The 17,619-nt window shown below is 35.8% G+C and overlaps 1 protein-coding gene across 3 annotated transcripts in view; it reads right to left on the bottom strand.

The window, feature by feature from the left end:
• The window catches only part of LOC127837097 (zeta-crystallin-like), a 56,357-nt gene that overhangs the window by 28,557 nt on the left and 10,181 nt on the right, over window positions 1–17,619 (bottom strand). For all 3 annotated transcript variants that reach the window (XR_008029097.1, XM_052363937.1, XM_052363935.1), the window contains exons 4-8: window positions 15,466–15,629; window positions 6,669–6,729; window positions 5,949–6,098; window positions 1,154–1,255; window positions 564–659 (exon numbers count right to left, since the gene is read on the bottom strand). Coding sequence is in view for 2 of the 3 variants with exons in the window: in XM_052363937.1 (XP_052219897.1) it covers window positions 564–659; window positions 1,154–1,255; window positions 5,949–6,098; window positions 6,669–6,729; window positions 15,466–15,629 (573 nt within the window). In the remaining variant the exon portion in view is untranslated. The remainder of the gene's footprint in view (window positions 1–563; window positions 660–1,153; window positions 1,256–5,948; window positions 6,099–6,668; window positions 6,730–15,465; window positions 15,630–17,619) is intronic.

Below are 17,619 nucleotides of genomic sequence, written 5' to 3'. Positions count from 1 at the left end.
TCGAACTATTTTTTTATGTGTAAATATATATGCATAGACGCTAGCGGATGTAATCAGGTTGCTACTAATTTGCATATATTTATTACCGTATTTACATCAATGAATTTAGCGGTTGTTTGTTTTTGTTTGTTTTGTAAATATTTTCTTATTTACTTAATAATGTGGCATAATAAATAGAATATATGGTTGGTGACTTTTGATATCATGTGATATAAGACTCGTCCGATATGGCGTGTGAAAAGGCTCGGCAAGCCTCGCCTTTTCCTACGCCATATCAGACTCGTCTTATATCACATGATATCAAAAGTCACCAACCATATATTCTCTATATATACCTCCGACTCTCGTGTGATACGTCATCATACAAGCCACTCAACTGATACAAACTCTTGGAACAATTGACTAGCCTTATATTCTGTATGGACTCGTAAACAGCTGGAATACTCACATCGGACTTGCATATCAATGATCCAATATGGTATGTCAGCTCCGTACTAGCACACATAACCTAAACTAAGTACATTATAGTATAGGGTATTGTATCGGTGTTACCATCTACTTACTGGTGGAGAATTCCACAGTTCCATTCCAGTGACAATCGACTCCTTATGCATGAGAAAACGTGGGGTGACCTCTGTGTTGCCCCTGTTTCCAACAACCTAGTAGGCAACAAAAAAGCATAATCCTGGATTAAGGACACCAAGAAATAAACCGACTTAAGAGTTTCTATTTGACCATCAAGCTTTCACAGCCATCTATTTTCATCAAAAAGTAATGAATATAAAGAGTTGTCCCCCAGCTTTAATCATTTTTATATTTAATGTCCTGTAGAATGTCTTGGTCTGTATTGTATATACAGTTGATAACTTGCCATTAATTGATAGTCGTTTTGAGAAAACTGGGCTTAATGCATGTGCCTAAATTTTTACCAGGCTTATCAGGAATGGCACTTTTCGCCTACCATATATGTTTGCTAGAAAAGACCTCCTTTTAACCAATAATTCCATAAAAGCGGGAAGTGTAAGCATTGATAAGCCTGTGAGGACTCCACAGGCTAACATAGGACTATACGCAGATGCATTCCGCCCAGTTTTTCCAGAACAAGGATCAATTTAATACAAGCTAGTGTTAATTGATTCTATATTCCACCAACCACAATGATGCCTCCCTTGTTGATTATCTTCAAGTCTGTCTCCAAATTCACGTTGGCCGTCATCTCAATGATGATATCTGGTCCCGTGCCATTGGTAGCTGCCTGGAAATAGGCAAAAATTGTTTTTGTTGCCAGAATATACTTAAAAAAAGTTTCCATAAATACCAGTGTTGATTCATTACATATCAAAAATTTATCACAATTATAGAATGGCAAACCACCAGGGAGTTTTTGTCAATGAGAAAAATGAAAACATTCTTCTGGCTTAAATCACATGACAATAAAGAATTTTATGTGCACTGTCGATGTTTTCTAATACACAACAAAGTCTATTAATGCTCCAATTTTGTTTGATTAATTCTATATTAAAAACAAGCAAATTCATTGAATTGATATCCCCCGCCAAAATACTTCTGGACACAAATATTTATGGACGGATGTTCAACGCCAACATCATCCTCTTATCCATTTATATACTCATACCAAGTTTCAATGAAATCTGCCAAAGCACTTCCAAGATATGGCTCCGGACACAAAAAAGCTTTTTTTCAAGATACAAAGGGTCAAAACCATGTTATTATCTAATGGTGTACAATGCCATTTGGCGTGCATCATCCTCTTATCAATATATATATATATACTCATACCAAGTTTCAATGAAATTCGCCAAAGCACTTCCAAGATATGGCTCCGTTCACAAAAAAGCATCTTTTCAAGATACAAAGGGCCATAACTCCGTTATTAACGGATGGTTTATAATGCCATTTGGCGTGCATCATCCTCTTATCCATATATATACTCATACCAAGTTTCAATGACATCCGCCAAAGCACTTTTAAGATATGGCTCCAGACACAAAAGTGCCGGACGGACGGAAGGATGGAAAGATGGACGGACGGAAAGACGGATAGACGGACAACGCCAAAACTATATCCCTCCGCCTATGGCAGGGGATAATAATTAAAGGAAACCAGTGAAGATGGTTAAGAATTTACTATAAACATATCATTAGAACAAATGTTTTGAGCAAGTGTGATGATGATTGCGCAAAAACATGCGGTTTCTAGAGTGTTCAAATTGTTTCACAAAGGCATATAAAGAAAACTGCCCTGCCCCCTGACCCAATTTATTTAATGGACTGAAACCTATATCAGACTTTGACGAATTATCATTAGCACAAGTGTTCTAAGCAGGTTTCATGCAGATTGGCCAATAAATGTGACTTATAAAGTATTCACAAGGTTTTACGTAAGCCATATAAAGAAAAACTTACCCATCAACTGACTGCAAATTGAAAAATTTGACAATTTCAAACTTGATCGAGATATCATAGGAACAATAGTTTTGATAAAGTTTCATTATGATTGGGGGAAAAAGGGTGACTTCTAGATTGTTCATAAGTTGTTTCTTTAAGAAGACCTAGTGACAAAGTTTTCCAACCACATGACCCAGCAGGTTTTCCACTGGCTTAAAATTGGCTTTAGCCAAATGTACCGTAGAACAAAGTTACTCTTCACACATTTTGTCTGTTTCATGGGGTTTTATGAACAAAAAAGATGTAGCCAAATGGTAATTTCTTGAACCAAAGCTTATTTGTAGCCATTTTATAATTTGGCAAATGGCAGATCAAGCCCTGGACCTAATTTTGAATTCGTCAAATCTATCATTTGACAAATGTTCTGACCCAAGTTTGATGAAGATTGGGCTATAAATGTGGCATCTAGAGTGCTCACAGGGAAAATGTTGACGACACAGGATGAAAGCGAGACAACAGATGATTGACACAAGATTGTCACAACAAGAGCTGTCTCCATAGGATGACATATGCCCCCGAAAAACTCTTTGATAGAAGTTATGAGCATTTTTCGAAACCTAAACGCAGATTTCAAAACCAAAAACGGGACCCTAAGTTCAAGGTCAAGGTCAAAGGGGTCAAAATTTGTGTGCCAATGGAAAGGCCTTGTCCATGTACACATGCATACCAAATATTAAGTTTACATCTGAAGCGACATAGAAGTTATGAGCATTTTTCGAAACCTTAACGCAATTTTAGAAACCTAAACGTGGACCCTAAGTTCAAGGTCAAGGTCAAAGGGGTCAAAATTTGTGTGCGTATGGAAAGGCCTTGTCCATATAAACATGCATACCAAATATGAAGGTTACATCTGAAGCGACATAGAAGTTATGAACATTTATCGAAACTAAAACACAAAGTGTGACAGAAAGACAGACGGACAGACAGACTGACAGTGCGATCAATATATGCCCTTCTTCGGGGGCATAAAAATTCACCATCAGCATGTTGTGCTCAGTTTAACTTAATTATATGAAGACCCCGGGGCATGGACAATTTTGATCACAGACGCATGTTTTAAACCAACCATGACACGTTGCATATCAAAAATCAAGGCTCTGAGAATAGTAATTTTTGAGGGCATGGTTTTCAACATATAAAGCTTTATCTACAAGCCAACATAAACTATGTGACGCTCAGTTTTGAAACCGGTGTAACAGGTCATTTCCCCCCCCCCCCTGGCCACTTTTTCCCCGGGGAAAAAAGTAAACTAGTACATTTTTTCCCCGGGAAAAAAGTGGCCAAGGCCAATTCTTCCCCCCTAGTCCATTTCTTCCCCCCCCCCACATATTTCTGGACAGATGGACAACGCCAACATCATCCTCTTATCCATTTATATACTCATACCAAGTTTCAATGAAATCTGTCAAAGCACTTCCAAGATATGGCTCCAGACACACAAAAAAACATTTTTTCAAAATACAAAGGGCCATAACTCTGTTATTATCCGATGGTTGTGTACTATGCCATTTGGCGTGCATCATCCTCTTATCCATATATATACTCATACCAAGTTTCAATGAAATCCGCCAAAGCACTTCCAAGATATGGCTCCGGACACAAAAAGCATTTTTTTCAAGATACAAAAAGCCATAACTCCGTTATTAACAGCTGGTGTACAATGCCATTAGGCGTGCATCATCCTCTTATCCATATATATACTCATACCAAGTTTCAATGAAATCCGCCAAAGCACTTCCAAGATATGATTACGGACACAAAAAAGCATTTTTTTCAAGATACAAAAAGCCATAACTCCGTTATTAACAGCTGGTGTACAATGCCATTAGGCGTGCATCATCCTCTTATCCATATATATACTCATACCAAGTTTCAATGAAATCCGCCAAAGCACTTCCAAGATATGGCTCTGGACACAAAAGTGCCGGACGGACGGACAGACAACGCCAGAACAATATTCCTCCGCCTATGGCGGGGGATAACAACAGAATTTGATTTAGAGTTGCTTAACCTGCCTCCATCCCTTATCTTTTATTTTACTTATCTTTTATATTTATAATTCACCTTTCGGACAGTTTTACCCCCCTGGCCAGTTTTCCCCCCTACCTTGTAAAAGCAGTTCTAACAAAAGAATTTGATTGAGAGTTGCTGTTTGGCCAGTTTTCCTCCCTGGCCAGTTTTTCCCTCCTACCACGTAAAAGTAGTTTTAACAACAGAATTTGATTGAGGGTTGCTAAAACTCTTAAACTCTCTAGATGTCAAAATTTCTTCCTGATCTTCATGAAAATTGGTCACAATGTCCATCTATATCAAATCATTACCTGAGTTTGGAAGTTAGTCATGTGCAGGCAAAAGCTAGGTTACAACTAAGTCAAATCATACAAAAAGTTTGTCTGCACTCTAGAAGGAGTTTCAGCTTGGTGATAAAGGGCCCTCAGGGCCCTCTTGTTTTTTCAATTTTAGACCATTTAGCCCCCCTTGCCAGTTTTCCCCCCTACCTTTTAGTTTCGTTCCAAAGACCACTTTTACACTTGTTTTTTATCTTTTGACAATTACTTTAACAATCAAAACAAATCGAATAAGCAGTAAACCAGTGTAAAGCTTCAATATCCATTTATTCCTAACATATCCTGTGGGCATCATATAGGAATATTCGACAGCAGGAGGCAATAACAATTTTACAAATATGGGTTTTATAAGGGATTTCTACTAAAATATATTACTGATAATGTTTATTTGTAATAAATTTAGTAAATGCATTTTGAAATTCCTACAACTCACATGGATGATTCTTTTAATAGAATAAATACACATGTTCAGATAATTCTATCTTAGTTGAGCAACCAGGATAGGAAAATCAAATTTTTATATACTTCCAAAGAAACTATAATATGCAATAAGTGCCTATTGAACTTATATAAGTGTAATCTTTCAATATCTAAACTGTCTAACAAATCGATGAAATGAACAAAATGCAATCATATATCGATCATATATCTACCTTTAAGGTTCAGTAGGTGGGTAGGTAAATTAAGTAATATGGTTATGCCCCCGAAGGAGTGCATATTGTGATCGCACCGTCTGTCTGTCTTTCCGTCAATATTTGCGTCTAGGTTTCGAAACATGCTCATAACTTCTATGTCGCTTCAGATGTAACCTTCATATTTGGTATGCATGTGTATATGGACAAGGCCAAGAGTTGCAATTAATTCTTTAAGTAGGGGGGGGGGGACAATTTGGCCAAGGTGGGAAAAAACGGCCTAGGCCAATCTTTCCCCGGGAAAAAAATGGCCGGGGAAAAAAATGGACCGCTACACTGGGTGCATGATTTGAAAAACTTAACACAAAACCACAATCAAATGTTACATACAAAACATCACTTTTTAGAGTTATAGCCAATATAATTATAGATATTTTGTATTTTGTACAAAATAAAAGTAAAAAATAGTATAAATAAGATGTGGTTATTTCATGACATACCAGTATTTTGTCAGTGTAGCCCTGTTCCTTATAGCTGAATGCCCCTGCGGCCCCTTGTTTGAGCATCAGGTCTAGTAATTCTGGGGTCCCTGCCGTCACAAGCACTTTAAGGCCCTTGGAAACCCCTATCTGGACACATGCCAGAACCACCTACAAACAGCAGAACAACTGAACAAAATTACTGCAAACTCATTATTATTCAAGGGAATATAAATGGGCCGTGCCCTGTGAAAAGGTAGTTTTATGCATGTGTGTAAAGTGTTGTCCCAGATAAGCCTATGCAGTCTGCACAGGTTAATCAGGGACAACACTTTTTCGCTCTTATGGTATTTTTCGTTTAAAGACAGTCTCTTCTAAGCGAAAAACATTTAAGCGAAAAGTGTCGTCCCTGAGTAGCATATGCGGACTTCACAGGCTAATCTGGGAGCACTTTACGCACATGCATTACATCCCCTTTTCACAGAGCACAGCTAAAATTATTTTTGTTGATTTAGTGGGCAGACCAATCCATCCATCCCAAGAAATAATTATGGCCAATCTTTAAAATTTGTAAAAAATTTCTAGTCAAAATTACTGACTTTAACCTTTACCAAACTACCGATCCTAACCTAGGCCTCCTATAACACATCCATAGTACAAAATTTTAAAACAAGTTTGTACTTTGATGTGAATTTGACAGCATGAAAATTTTGCAAAACTAAGAGTATGGGTTGGTCTTACCGCTGCACTGCTGGATCCATGCACCAGCACAGTGTTTCCTGGCTTCAATTTATCTTTAGCTCTGAAAAATTAACATGGAAAGTTTTACAGTTGCAACTACAAATGCTTGCTTTAATAGATGCAGAAGTGTGGAATAGACTCAAATGGTGTTTGTAAGGGACATGACTGGAGTTTAAATTACTATTTCTGGTAAAAGTTATAATGATAATAGAAACAACACAACATTAAACATATCCAATCTCAAATAGATTATTTGTATTCAAAATTATAAATTAAGTGACTTTTAATATGGGTTTGTATCAAGCTGTTTGTAAGAATGAAATAGCTGAAAAAAATTCTAGGTTACAACTAAAACAGCAAAAATGACTGAACAGAACATGACTGTGTATGAAATAAAGCCACAGCATGAGTGACAATTATTGTATAACCATAATTATTCTGTATGTTTGGATACTTCAAATGTTGGGGCAACAATTAAATGAAGGGAAATAACAGTATAGATATATGATGATTCTTGCTCTTTGTATCTGACTTACAAAACCTAATGTCTCTGTGAAAATTCTATGTTCTCTATTTACTATATAAATAAAGGAAAACAACAGAGGCCAAAATAATTTTTTTTGAATACACTTGCACTATTTTTATTGTGTAAATTTCCTTTGATAACTGTTTTCGGTCTGGCATATAAAAGCACAAAACTCTATATATCCTGGTATATCCTTTCATTGCAGATATTTGTTTGTTACAATTTTAATTCTTTTAAAAGGAATAAAAACAAGAGCTGTCAGAGGACAGCGCGCTCAACCTTTCGAGTGCTTGACAGTATAACGTTAGCCATCATGGAGAGGGGGGGGGGGTATAATGTGGGTGTGTGGTCATTTAAAAGATGATCTTTCAAAAATAAGGAAAATAAATATTTCCCTTTTTTTGGGGGGGGGGATTCTAGGGTGGGGCATGGGGGATGGTTTGGGTGTAGTGCATTGTGGTATGTCAGGTAAGTGTTGTTTTGTCAAAGTATGAATCAAATGTGATCATAATTAAACAAGTTATGGCAATTTAAAGAAAATGGTAAATTATCTAAGTATAAAAGGGGTCATTATTCTGTGAAAATGATTGATACAGTTGTCTGCTCTTGTTTATAGATTGGAATCATGTTGGTAAAGAAGTTTGCAAAATATGAAAGCAATATGTCAAAGGACATAGAGAATATTTGAGGTGGTACGCAAACTGTAACATAGATTTATCAATAATATGCATATTCTAAGTATAACAGGGGCAATAATTCTGTCAAAATGCTTGATACAGTTGTCTGCTCTTGTTTAAACATTGGGGTCATGTTGGTTAAGAAATATGCAAAATTTAAAAGCAATATGTCAAACGACATAGGAAATATTTGGGGTAGAACGCAAACTTTAACATTTGAACGCTAACGGGAATGCTAATGCTAACGCCGACGCCGGGGTGAGTAGGAAAACTCCACTATATATATTTCATATATAAAAGTTGAGCTAAAAATTAAACAAGACTATTGCCAAACAATATATATCCCCTACCGCCTCCACCATTGTCAACAAATCCACCATTGTCAGAATTTTTTATCTATATTTGTTGCCATAGCAACCAGAATTTTCGACGTAGGAACAAAATGAAATGACGTGCATAATGCCCATATAGACATCTTTCCATGTTTCAAGTGTCATGAAAAAAAATATGTAGAACTTTTAAAGTTACCGCAGATAAAAAAAAAACACCATTTTCAGCAGTATTTCTAGTCTATTTGTTGCCATAGCAACCATAATTCTTGACGTATGAACACAGTGAAATGGCGTTCATAATGTCCATATTGCCATCTATCCATATTTCAAGTGTCGTGAAAAAATATGAAGAACTTTTAACGTTATCGCAGGATCCAGAAAAGTGTGACGGACAGACTGACAGACAGAGCGCAAACCATAAGTCCCCTCCGGTGAAACCGGGGTATCTAGTCACTTCGGCATCTGGTTACTTCGGCACCGTAAAAAAGTGCCACTTCGGCACTCGGGTTTGACCAGTTCGGCATTCACAGTTAGTCACTTCGGCACTGGTACATTATAACATTTTTAATTGATGTTCAATCAGTTTGCAAAGTATATACACAAATCGCGTTGCCAATTAAAGTAGGTGTGATGTATTTTTCCTCAGTTTGCCAGATCAAAGTTTAATAGCAATTCATTAAAAGGCCAGTTAATTGATACATAAAAGCGTTTGGTATAATTTGATATTAGCACTTCGAAAAATTGCGTGTTGTTTGTGTATATACTAGATTTTCTATGTGATGGAACTCTTTTTATTAGCGTACTATTTTTGTATGTACTTTTGTTTGCATCTATTTTTTGTTATTCCAAAAAAATGTTTTACAATAGCTTTTTTTCTTTTTACTTATTTGTGACTAGATGTGATATAAGATATGAATATGATATTTTTTTGCTATATCGAGTATTTATGACTCACTAGTGTTTGCATTCAAAAAGTAAATGCCCATCATATTGGTCTAGTTTTTTTATGACAAAAGAATGTTTTTGTGTTTTGCTGCATTGTCTGCCTTTAAGAATTTTGTAATGGGCCCCCCTTGGGATTAGGGTGTGATTAATAGTTGTATTATCAACAAAATTCGTTCATTACGGTCCACACGTCACTCTTATAACTGCTCGCGGCATAATAATCTCGCTTAGAACCAAATTAGATGCAGCGAGTATTTTCTATCTATTGATCCTAAAATATAGACTTATATAAATATAAATTATGTGTTTCTGCTATAATGCTCGACATAATTTTGCCGACATGTTATAAATTTTTATTTTCAAGACGATTTGTATGTCTGTATTACTATAAAAAAATATTGCCTAATGTTAATTATACGTGAATGAAGCTTCTGCTAGATTTCCAAGATGAAAATAATATACCTGTATACGTAATTTATGATATTTTTTATGCATAATATGCATGATGCATCGAAAATTCTTTATTTGAAAAAAAAGTGAAAAGTTTGTCGGTATGTAAAATCATTTAATTTGCATATCTAAATTCTTAAATGTGTGTTTTGCTGGATTGTCTGTCCTTTTGAAATAAATCTGTTGGTAAGAATATTACAAAGTTCAAGTCCATTGTTATCGATTCTTTGCCATGTACCAGTATGCTTTTTTTTAACTTTGTTCAAAATAGAAATATAAACTGATCAAAATTCGATGAATTATATTTGTTTGGTTATGACCATTTTTATCGATGTTTGCCATTTATATTTCTCTCGATTTAGAACAAGCTTTGCACACATATTTTGAATTCTCTGCATTTTATTAAGATCAGACTTGGCGGCTCCATACAATAAGACGTTACAGTAATCTAGATGTGAAACAACTAATGATAAAACAACAATCTCGGTGGCTTCACTTGTTAAATATTTTCGAATGCTTTTGATTTTAACATAATTAAGCATGGCTGTTCTACATTTACGCGTTATATGCTCCTTAAAATTAAGTGTTTCATCTAGAAAGGCACCAAGATAGCGTATACACTAATAATTGTTTCAATAATAAAGGAACTGATACAACTTAACGGTAACGATACAGCGTGTTTACATTATATTTTATTAAGAGGAAATGTTAATGCCAAATAAATCGCGGATAACCCGGTGCTTTAGTTGAAATTCACAACGAAACTTTAAATGGAAACTAAATAATCTCAATGTTGTACCCGCTACGAAATTTATGTTTTTGCATTATGTACTGTAAACACGTGGCACCAATATGTGTTCATTATTTCAGCAATTTATCAACGCGATTTTCATTACTGACGGATTTGTACATGTACATAAAGATACCACAAATATGTAGCCGATAGCGTTTGTCCAAATAATTACGTTAAAAGTGATATTTACATACAATATTCTGACATTTTAAATTTTTACTAATAACTATCAATAATGTTAACACGTGTTAAATACGGAATCCGGATAGTGCCAAGTAGATTGTCGCGTGTCGACCTTCATGGTCCACGCACGACATTAAAGCGACGCACGATATGACATTCGACATTTAAAGTCGACATGGGACAATTAAGATTTGAGTGTCGCATATCGCGCTGGATTTTAGAAGAACAAAATACTGCAGATAATCTTGACTACACATGGCATATTTCTTTTAACTTTTGTGAAACTGACAATTCTGGTGTCAAAATATTGAACTTGAATTTTATGACAGTTTTAATAAATGTATTTAATGATAAAGATAATCATTTTAACATTGCGACGCTTAAAATACACCATTCCCTTTGTTGCGAGGAACGGCTATTCGGCCTAAAATGTCATGGCGAGTGTTCCCATGCCAGTGTCAATCGACGACTTGATAGGCTACCCGTGCCAGAAAAGTGAGACGATCGAGAGGCTTCCCGTGCCACAACGAAAGTGTAAGTAGCCATTTTTAAGTAAAATTGATGAAAAGTACTATATAGCGTACATTGAACGTAAGGATTTGGTCATAAAGATGATATCAATGACACTAGATATTTGACAATAAAGCTGTGTTAAAAAGTCATGAAAGTGGCATGTATGCACGATTGTTCCACCAACCTCGTCATCATTCCATCTTCGATAGAGGTTGGGATAAGTGTTTGGACTTGCGGAATACTGTGAACATTTAGATGGATATATGCTTCAACTCATGGATCTTCTCTTTTTATGCACAAATGTGTTTACGGGTTTTAATTTTATATTTTCTTACCTGTTTTGTGAATGTCGATCATCCGTTTTCTTGGATATAACAGAGAGGCAGCCGAGAATGAACAGAGAGGCAGCATTTTGACAGAGAGGCCACCGATATGCATATACACCGTGCAAGTGATCAGTGACTGATTAGATAATTAATTGCACTTTGTTATCGGATTATAAGCAATACACAGTGTACAAACACATGGTCAGCGTGATTATTCTACGTATGTCTGTCAATAAACCGGGCTACCGCTCTTATAGATTTATAGTAGCCCGACGGGCGTCATCTGGAAAATTTCAGTAGCCCGATGAAAAATTTCGGTAGCCACCGGGCTCCGGGCAATGGATTAGTCGGACACTGAACATAATAAATTCCGTTTTTGAGTTATTCATTTTGAGCTTATTCCCATTCATCCAGTAGTTAATCTTAACAAGAGGGCCAAGATGGCCCTAGTTCGCTCACCTGAGAGGAGTCGGTTCATTCAATCTTTACCTAATGTCAAACATGACCTAGATATTGACCAGACAAACATCCTGGTCAAGTTTCATCATTATTGAACCAAAACTCTGGCGTAGGGAGTGTTTTTGTAAGATTTGAAATGGTGACCTATATTTTGAGTTGACCCCCCTTACCAAACATCAAACTTTTCTTACAAGGATCACTGTCAACTGGGTCATGCGAATTGTGTATCGTGTTATTTCTTAAAGGTTGACCCAGCATTTGTAAAAATATTGCAAGACATATACATTTCCAGAAAGGAAATTCATTTCTGCGTTGAATAAGACCGAGATCGTGAAAATCGCTGCACAATTTATGAAGATATGGCTGTTCAAAGCGATGCACCCCGTTTTGGGGTGATTTTGAGTTGCATACCTTGTTTTATATATATATTTGATAGTGAAATTTTTTTTTTCAGAAAAGTTAATTTTTCGTTATAATATGATTATTTATCATACAAAAAGATGTTTTCACTAATTAATATCATAGCCACACGCTACCCACCGGTGAATAAATGTGGCCTCTCGAGTGTTTACGAACAAATGTTAACGGACGGACGGACGGACGACGGACAAAGACCGGTCACAAAAGCTCACCTGAGCAATCAAGTAAGCTAAAACGTAGAGTTTATATATGGTGCATTTCATTTGACAACATTTACTCAAACCTAACTTGACACGTTTGATTGTGACTAAAGAATGCACAACTACACAAATAAGTAATTATCGGCTTTTGACGACATTATAAAAATTAACACGCCACGCGCAGACAACAAACGTGCGAAATTACGCTCAATTAGCAACTGGTTTTAATTTGTGTCTGCAGTTTTGACTTCGGATTAATGATGGATAATTAGGTGTGAATTATATTGCTGGAACCGACAGAATCACCTCGAATTAACGATTTCTCCGGTTTAACGAAGTTCGGATTAACCATGACATTTTCCATTAAACAAAGAAGAAATAAAATCGGGACCCCAAAATACGGTGATTTTGTATTATCGGTGTTCGAAATAACGGTGTTGAAGTGTACAAGTTACAAATGTCACGTGTGAATATACAAGCAAAAGGGTTGGATATAAAGTTTTAACAACATTAGTAGATTCTTCCCTTTAATTACTGAAGTTGTGATTAGAATGGTTGTTTGAATTGTGTAACAAGATGAATGTAAGCATTGCAATAAATCATTTCAAATTTTCATACTTTATGTCTCCAAAATGTATCCTGTTGTTTAGTGATACAATTATCACTGTTGATTTAGGATGATGAATCTATGTATAAAAAAAATGACAGAAATGGAGCTAGTGTGTGAGGTTTGTTATCATGAATAATTAATTTGTTTAATGTTGTTTAAATTTACAGTGTTTACTATTTTAATTAGCGAAGAATTTTCAACGAATAAATTGTTATTAATTTTGATATTTTTTTTAACACTTTTTAGTTAAATACAACGATTTTTTTGTTAACTAAAATGAAGATACAGAAAACTAACCATTACGAATACATTAACTATATAAAATATCTGTTTCTATTGTTTTCCGAAATATGCTTATTAAGTCACAAAATAACAGATTACCAGATTACGTAAATATTTGTAAAACATTCACATACGCCTTGATAACAGGAAAAGGAATTTGGCCACAGCGGCTGTCAACCCCGGGAGATAATTTGCAGGTTAATGATATTTATGGATCTATGAGTGACACGTGTATAACATATGCCACAGTCTCTGCGCGATTCATCCACTCATATGCAATGAAAATAGAATTGACGGAATTGTCAAATACATGTAATGCATTGAATTATTATGCCACATATCAGACAAGAAAGCGAGGTTGCAATTGGCAAATTTGTAAAAGCCAATCATATGTGTTTTTATGTTGTCCACTTTAAGAAAGTATATAAATATGCATGTACTGTTGATTTATCTGTTAAAAATAATTAACTAGCTAACGTTTTACGTTATATCAAGCCTTTAAAACATGTTTCATACTGTGATAATTTGAATATATTACATGCATCTTGAAAATTAATTTCTGAGTATTTATCCCTATGGATGTGTGTGTAGCGTGTTCCCGTGGCCTCCGCCGCCGGCAACATGGAATTGCCTGCGTTGTATGTAGCCGTCTTACGCAGATGATGGCTTTGTCGTTTCTGCCAGCAGAGCATGTAATCCATGTTTTTTCTCACTTTTTCATAATAGAAAAATTAATCAGATTAAAATTCGGTGCATTATATTTGTCATATTTGGTTGATCATTTACATTTTTATCGATGTTTGCCAGGCATATTTGTTTTTACGTGTTTCACAGTAGAAAAAAAACAAATGATTAAAATTCGATGTGTTTGCCATATTTTTATGTTCCTATATCAAGAATATATATTAAACTTAGGTTAAAAATTGAAGTTTGCAAGAGGTTTGCAAACATTTAAATTTTGATTTAACTATTTCATTTCCATTTCCCATTTCCAATTAATTTTCAATTTTAAGATAAAATAAAGCTTTAGAAATATATTAATTTACCAATAAATGCATTTTATTTGTAACAAACTTACGTACTTAAAAAAAACTAAGTGCCGAAGCGTCTAAATATAAGTGCCGATACATCCAACTTCAAGTGCCGAAATAACTACCGAAGTGCCGAAGTGACTTAAGTCCGAAGTGACCAGGTATAGCATTCGAAACCGGTAGGGGACAATAAAAATAAACTTACTACACATTGTAATGGCCATAGGTAACAAGATGTGTTTGTGAAACACAATGTCCCCCTATATTATGTTTGACCTTGTGAAGGATGACCTTGACCTTGACCTTTCACCATTCAAATGTGCAGCTCCATGAGATACACATGCATGCCAAATATCAAGTTGCTATCTTCAATATTGCAAAAGTATTCATAAAATAAGTGATTTGGGCCACATATATTTGACCTCTGACCTTAAAGGGTGACCTTGACCTTGACCTTTCACCACTCAAAATGTGCAGCTCCATGAGATGCACATGCATGCCAAATATCAAGTTGCTATCTTCAATATTGCAAAAGTAATCATAAAATAAGCGATTTGGGCCACCTATATTTGACCCCTGACCTTGAAGGATGACCTTGACCTTGACCTTTCACCACTCAAAATATTCAGCTTCATGAGATACACATGCATGCCAAATATCAAGTTGCTATCTTAAATATTGCAAAAGTATTCATAAAATGAGCGATTTTGGCCACATATATTTGACCTCTGACCTTGAAGGATGACCTTGACCTTTACCTTTCACCACTCAAAATGTGCAGCTTCATGAGATACACATGCATGCCAAATATGAAGTTGTTATCTTCAATATAGCAAAAGTTATTGCAAAATGTTAAAGTTGGCGCAAACAGACCAACAGACCAACAAACAGACAAACAGGGCAAAAACAATATGTCCCCCACTACTATAGTGGGGGACATAAACATTTAGAGCGGGACCACACTGACACATTACAAAAAAACAAATTTTAAGTAATTTTTGTAAAGATTTTTTTCCAGATATACCTCCTACTTATATACTCTGTTCTTACTTTATGCATAATGCACGATACGCTGTATAGCAAGGTACTCCCAGACCGGCTCCATGGGAAAAACTCAGGCGGTCAGGTAACTTCCCGACCATAGCTTCCTCAGCGACTGTATATTCTGCATACCCGCCAGACACAGTCCTTATTAGGAACACTTTATCACCTTCCTGTGGAAATCCAAAAGAACAGGTCATGATTGTTAACCCTTACAGTGCTGGAACCGAATTTTGAAGGCCTTTGCAAACAGCTTGTATCCAGATGTGGCGTCTCATATTGAACCAAACTGTTTGCTATTCTGACAGTATTCTTTGAAAAAATTGAAGAAAATGCTAATTTTAGAAATTCAGCAGATGACATTTTAGCAGACGACAAATTAGCCAGCATGCAAAGGGTTAATACATTTAGGGATTAAGCATGAATGTTCTATACTGGACTCGTTTTCATAAAGCTGTTTTGAAATTCATTTAAATCCTCAAGTCTCTGGCTATTTCATTTAAAGGTCTTTAATATTAAATGTTTGAAAATGGTAAAGTCAATATTGCTTGAATTATTAACATTGTATCCATTGTAGAAAAAAAACATTGTAGTTTGCAAAGAAAATTTGATTTGAAGTTATCACTTCTAACCCAGGGCCTACCAATTACAAGGCGAGTGCCAAACAGAGTGAGCTTACTTAGCTGCTTACACACGTTTTCAAGAATCTCGCTTAAGTTATGTACCATGACATTTAGTACAACTTAAGTTCAGAGACAGATGGAGTTTTGCCACTACCAGCCTAGTGTAATACAGAATGATTCTCCAGTAGGTTTTGCATATACCAGCCCAGAGTAATATAGAGTGATTGTCCAGTAGGTTTTGCATATACCAGCCCAGAGTAATATAGAGTGATTGTCCAGTAGGTTTTGCATATACCAGCCAAGTGTAATATACAGTGATTCTGCTGTTAGTTTTTCCATTACCAGCCCAGTGTAATATAGAGTGATTCTCCTGTTAGTTTTGCATACACCAGCCAAGATCAATATAGAGTGATTCTCCTGTTAGTTATGCATATACCAGCCAAGAGTAATACAGAGTGATTCTCCTGTTAGATTTAGATATAACAGCCCAGTGTAATACAGAGTGATTCTCCAGTAGGTTTTGCATACACCAGCCCAGTGTAATACAGAATGATTCTCCAGTAGGTTTTGCATATACCAGCCCAGAGTAATATAGAGTGATTGTCCAGTAGGTTTTGCATATACCAGTCCAGAGTAATATAGAGTGATTGTCCAGTAGGTTTTGCAATTACCAGCACAGTGTAATAGAGAATGATTCTCCTGTTAGTTTTGCATATACCAGCCAAGATTAATATAGAGTGATTCTCCTGTTAGTTTTGCATATACCAGCCAAGAGTAATACAGAGTGATTCTCCTGTTAGATTTAGATATACCAGCCCAGTGTAATACAGAGTGATTCTCCAGTAGGTTTTGCATACACCAACCCAGTGTAATAAAGAGTGATTCTCCAGTAGGCTTTGCATATACCAGCCCAGTGTAATATAGGTGATTCACCGGTTAGTTTTGCATATACCAGCCCAGAGTAATATAGAGTGATTGTCCAGTAGGTTTTGCATATACCAGTCAAGTGTAATATACAGTGATTCTCCTATTAGTTTTGCATATATCAGCCAAGTGTAATACAGAGTGATTCTCCTGTTAGTTTTGCATATACCAGCCCAGTGTAATATAGAGTGATTCTCCCGTTAGTTTTGCATATACCAGCCTAGTGAAATATAGAGTAATTCTTCTATTAGTTTTGCATATACCAGCCCAGTGTAATATAGAGTGATTCTCCTGTTAGTTTTGCATACACCAGCCCAGTGTAATACAGAGTGATTCTTCTGTTAGTTTTAGATATACCAGCCCAGTGTAATACAGAGTGATTCTCTAGTAGGTTTTGCATATACCAGCCCAGTGTAATACAGAGTGATTCTCCAGTAGGCTTTGCATATACTAGCCCAGTGTAATACAGAGTGATTCTCCTGTTAGTTTTAGATATACCAGCCCAGTGTAATACAAAGTGATTCTCCTGTTAGTTTTGCATATATCAGCCCAGTATAATATTGAGTGATTCTCCTGTTAGTTTTGCATATACCAGTCCAGTGTAATACAGTGTGAT

Source organism: Dreissena polymorpha, chromosome 7 (genome assembly GCF_020536995.1).
Source record: "Dreissena polymorpha isolate Duluth1 chromosome 7, UMN_Dpol_1.0, whole genome shotgun sequence".
NCBI lineage: Eukaryota > Metazoa > Mollusca > Bivalvia > Myida > Dreissenidae > Dreissena > Dreissena polymorpha.
Note: the sequence above shows the minus strand (reverse complement) of the source record. Positions and strands in the feature narration are given on the sequence as shown.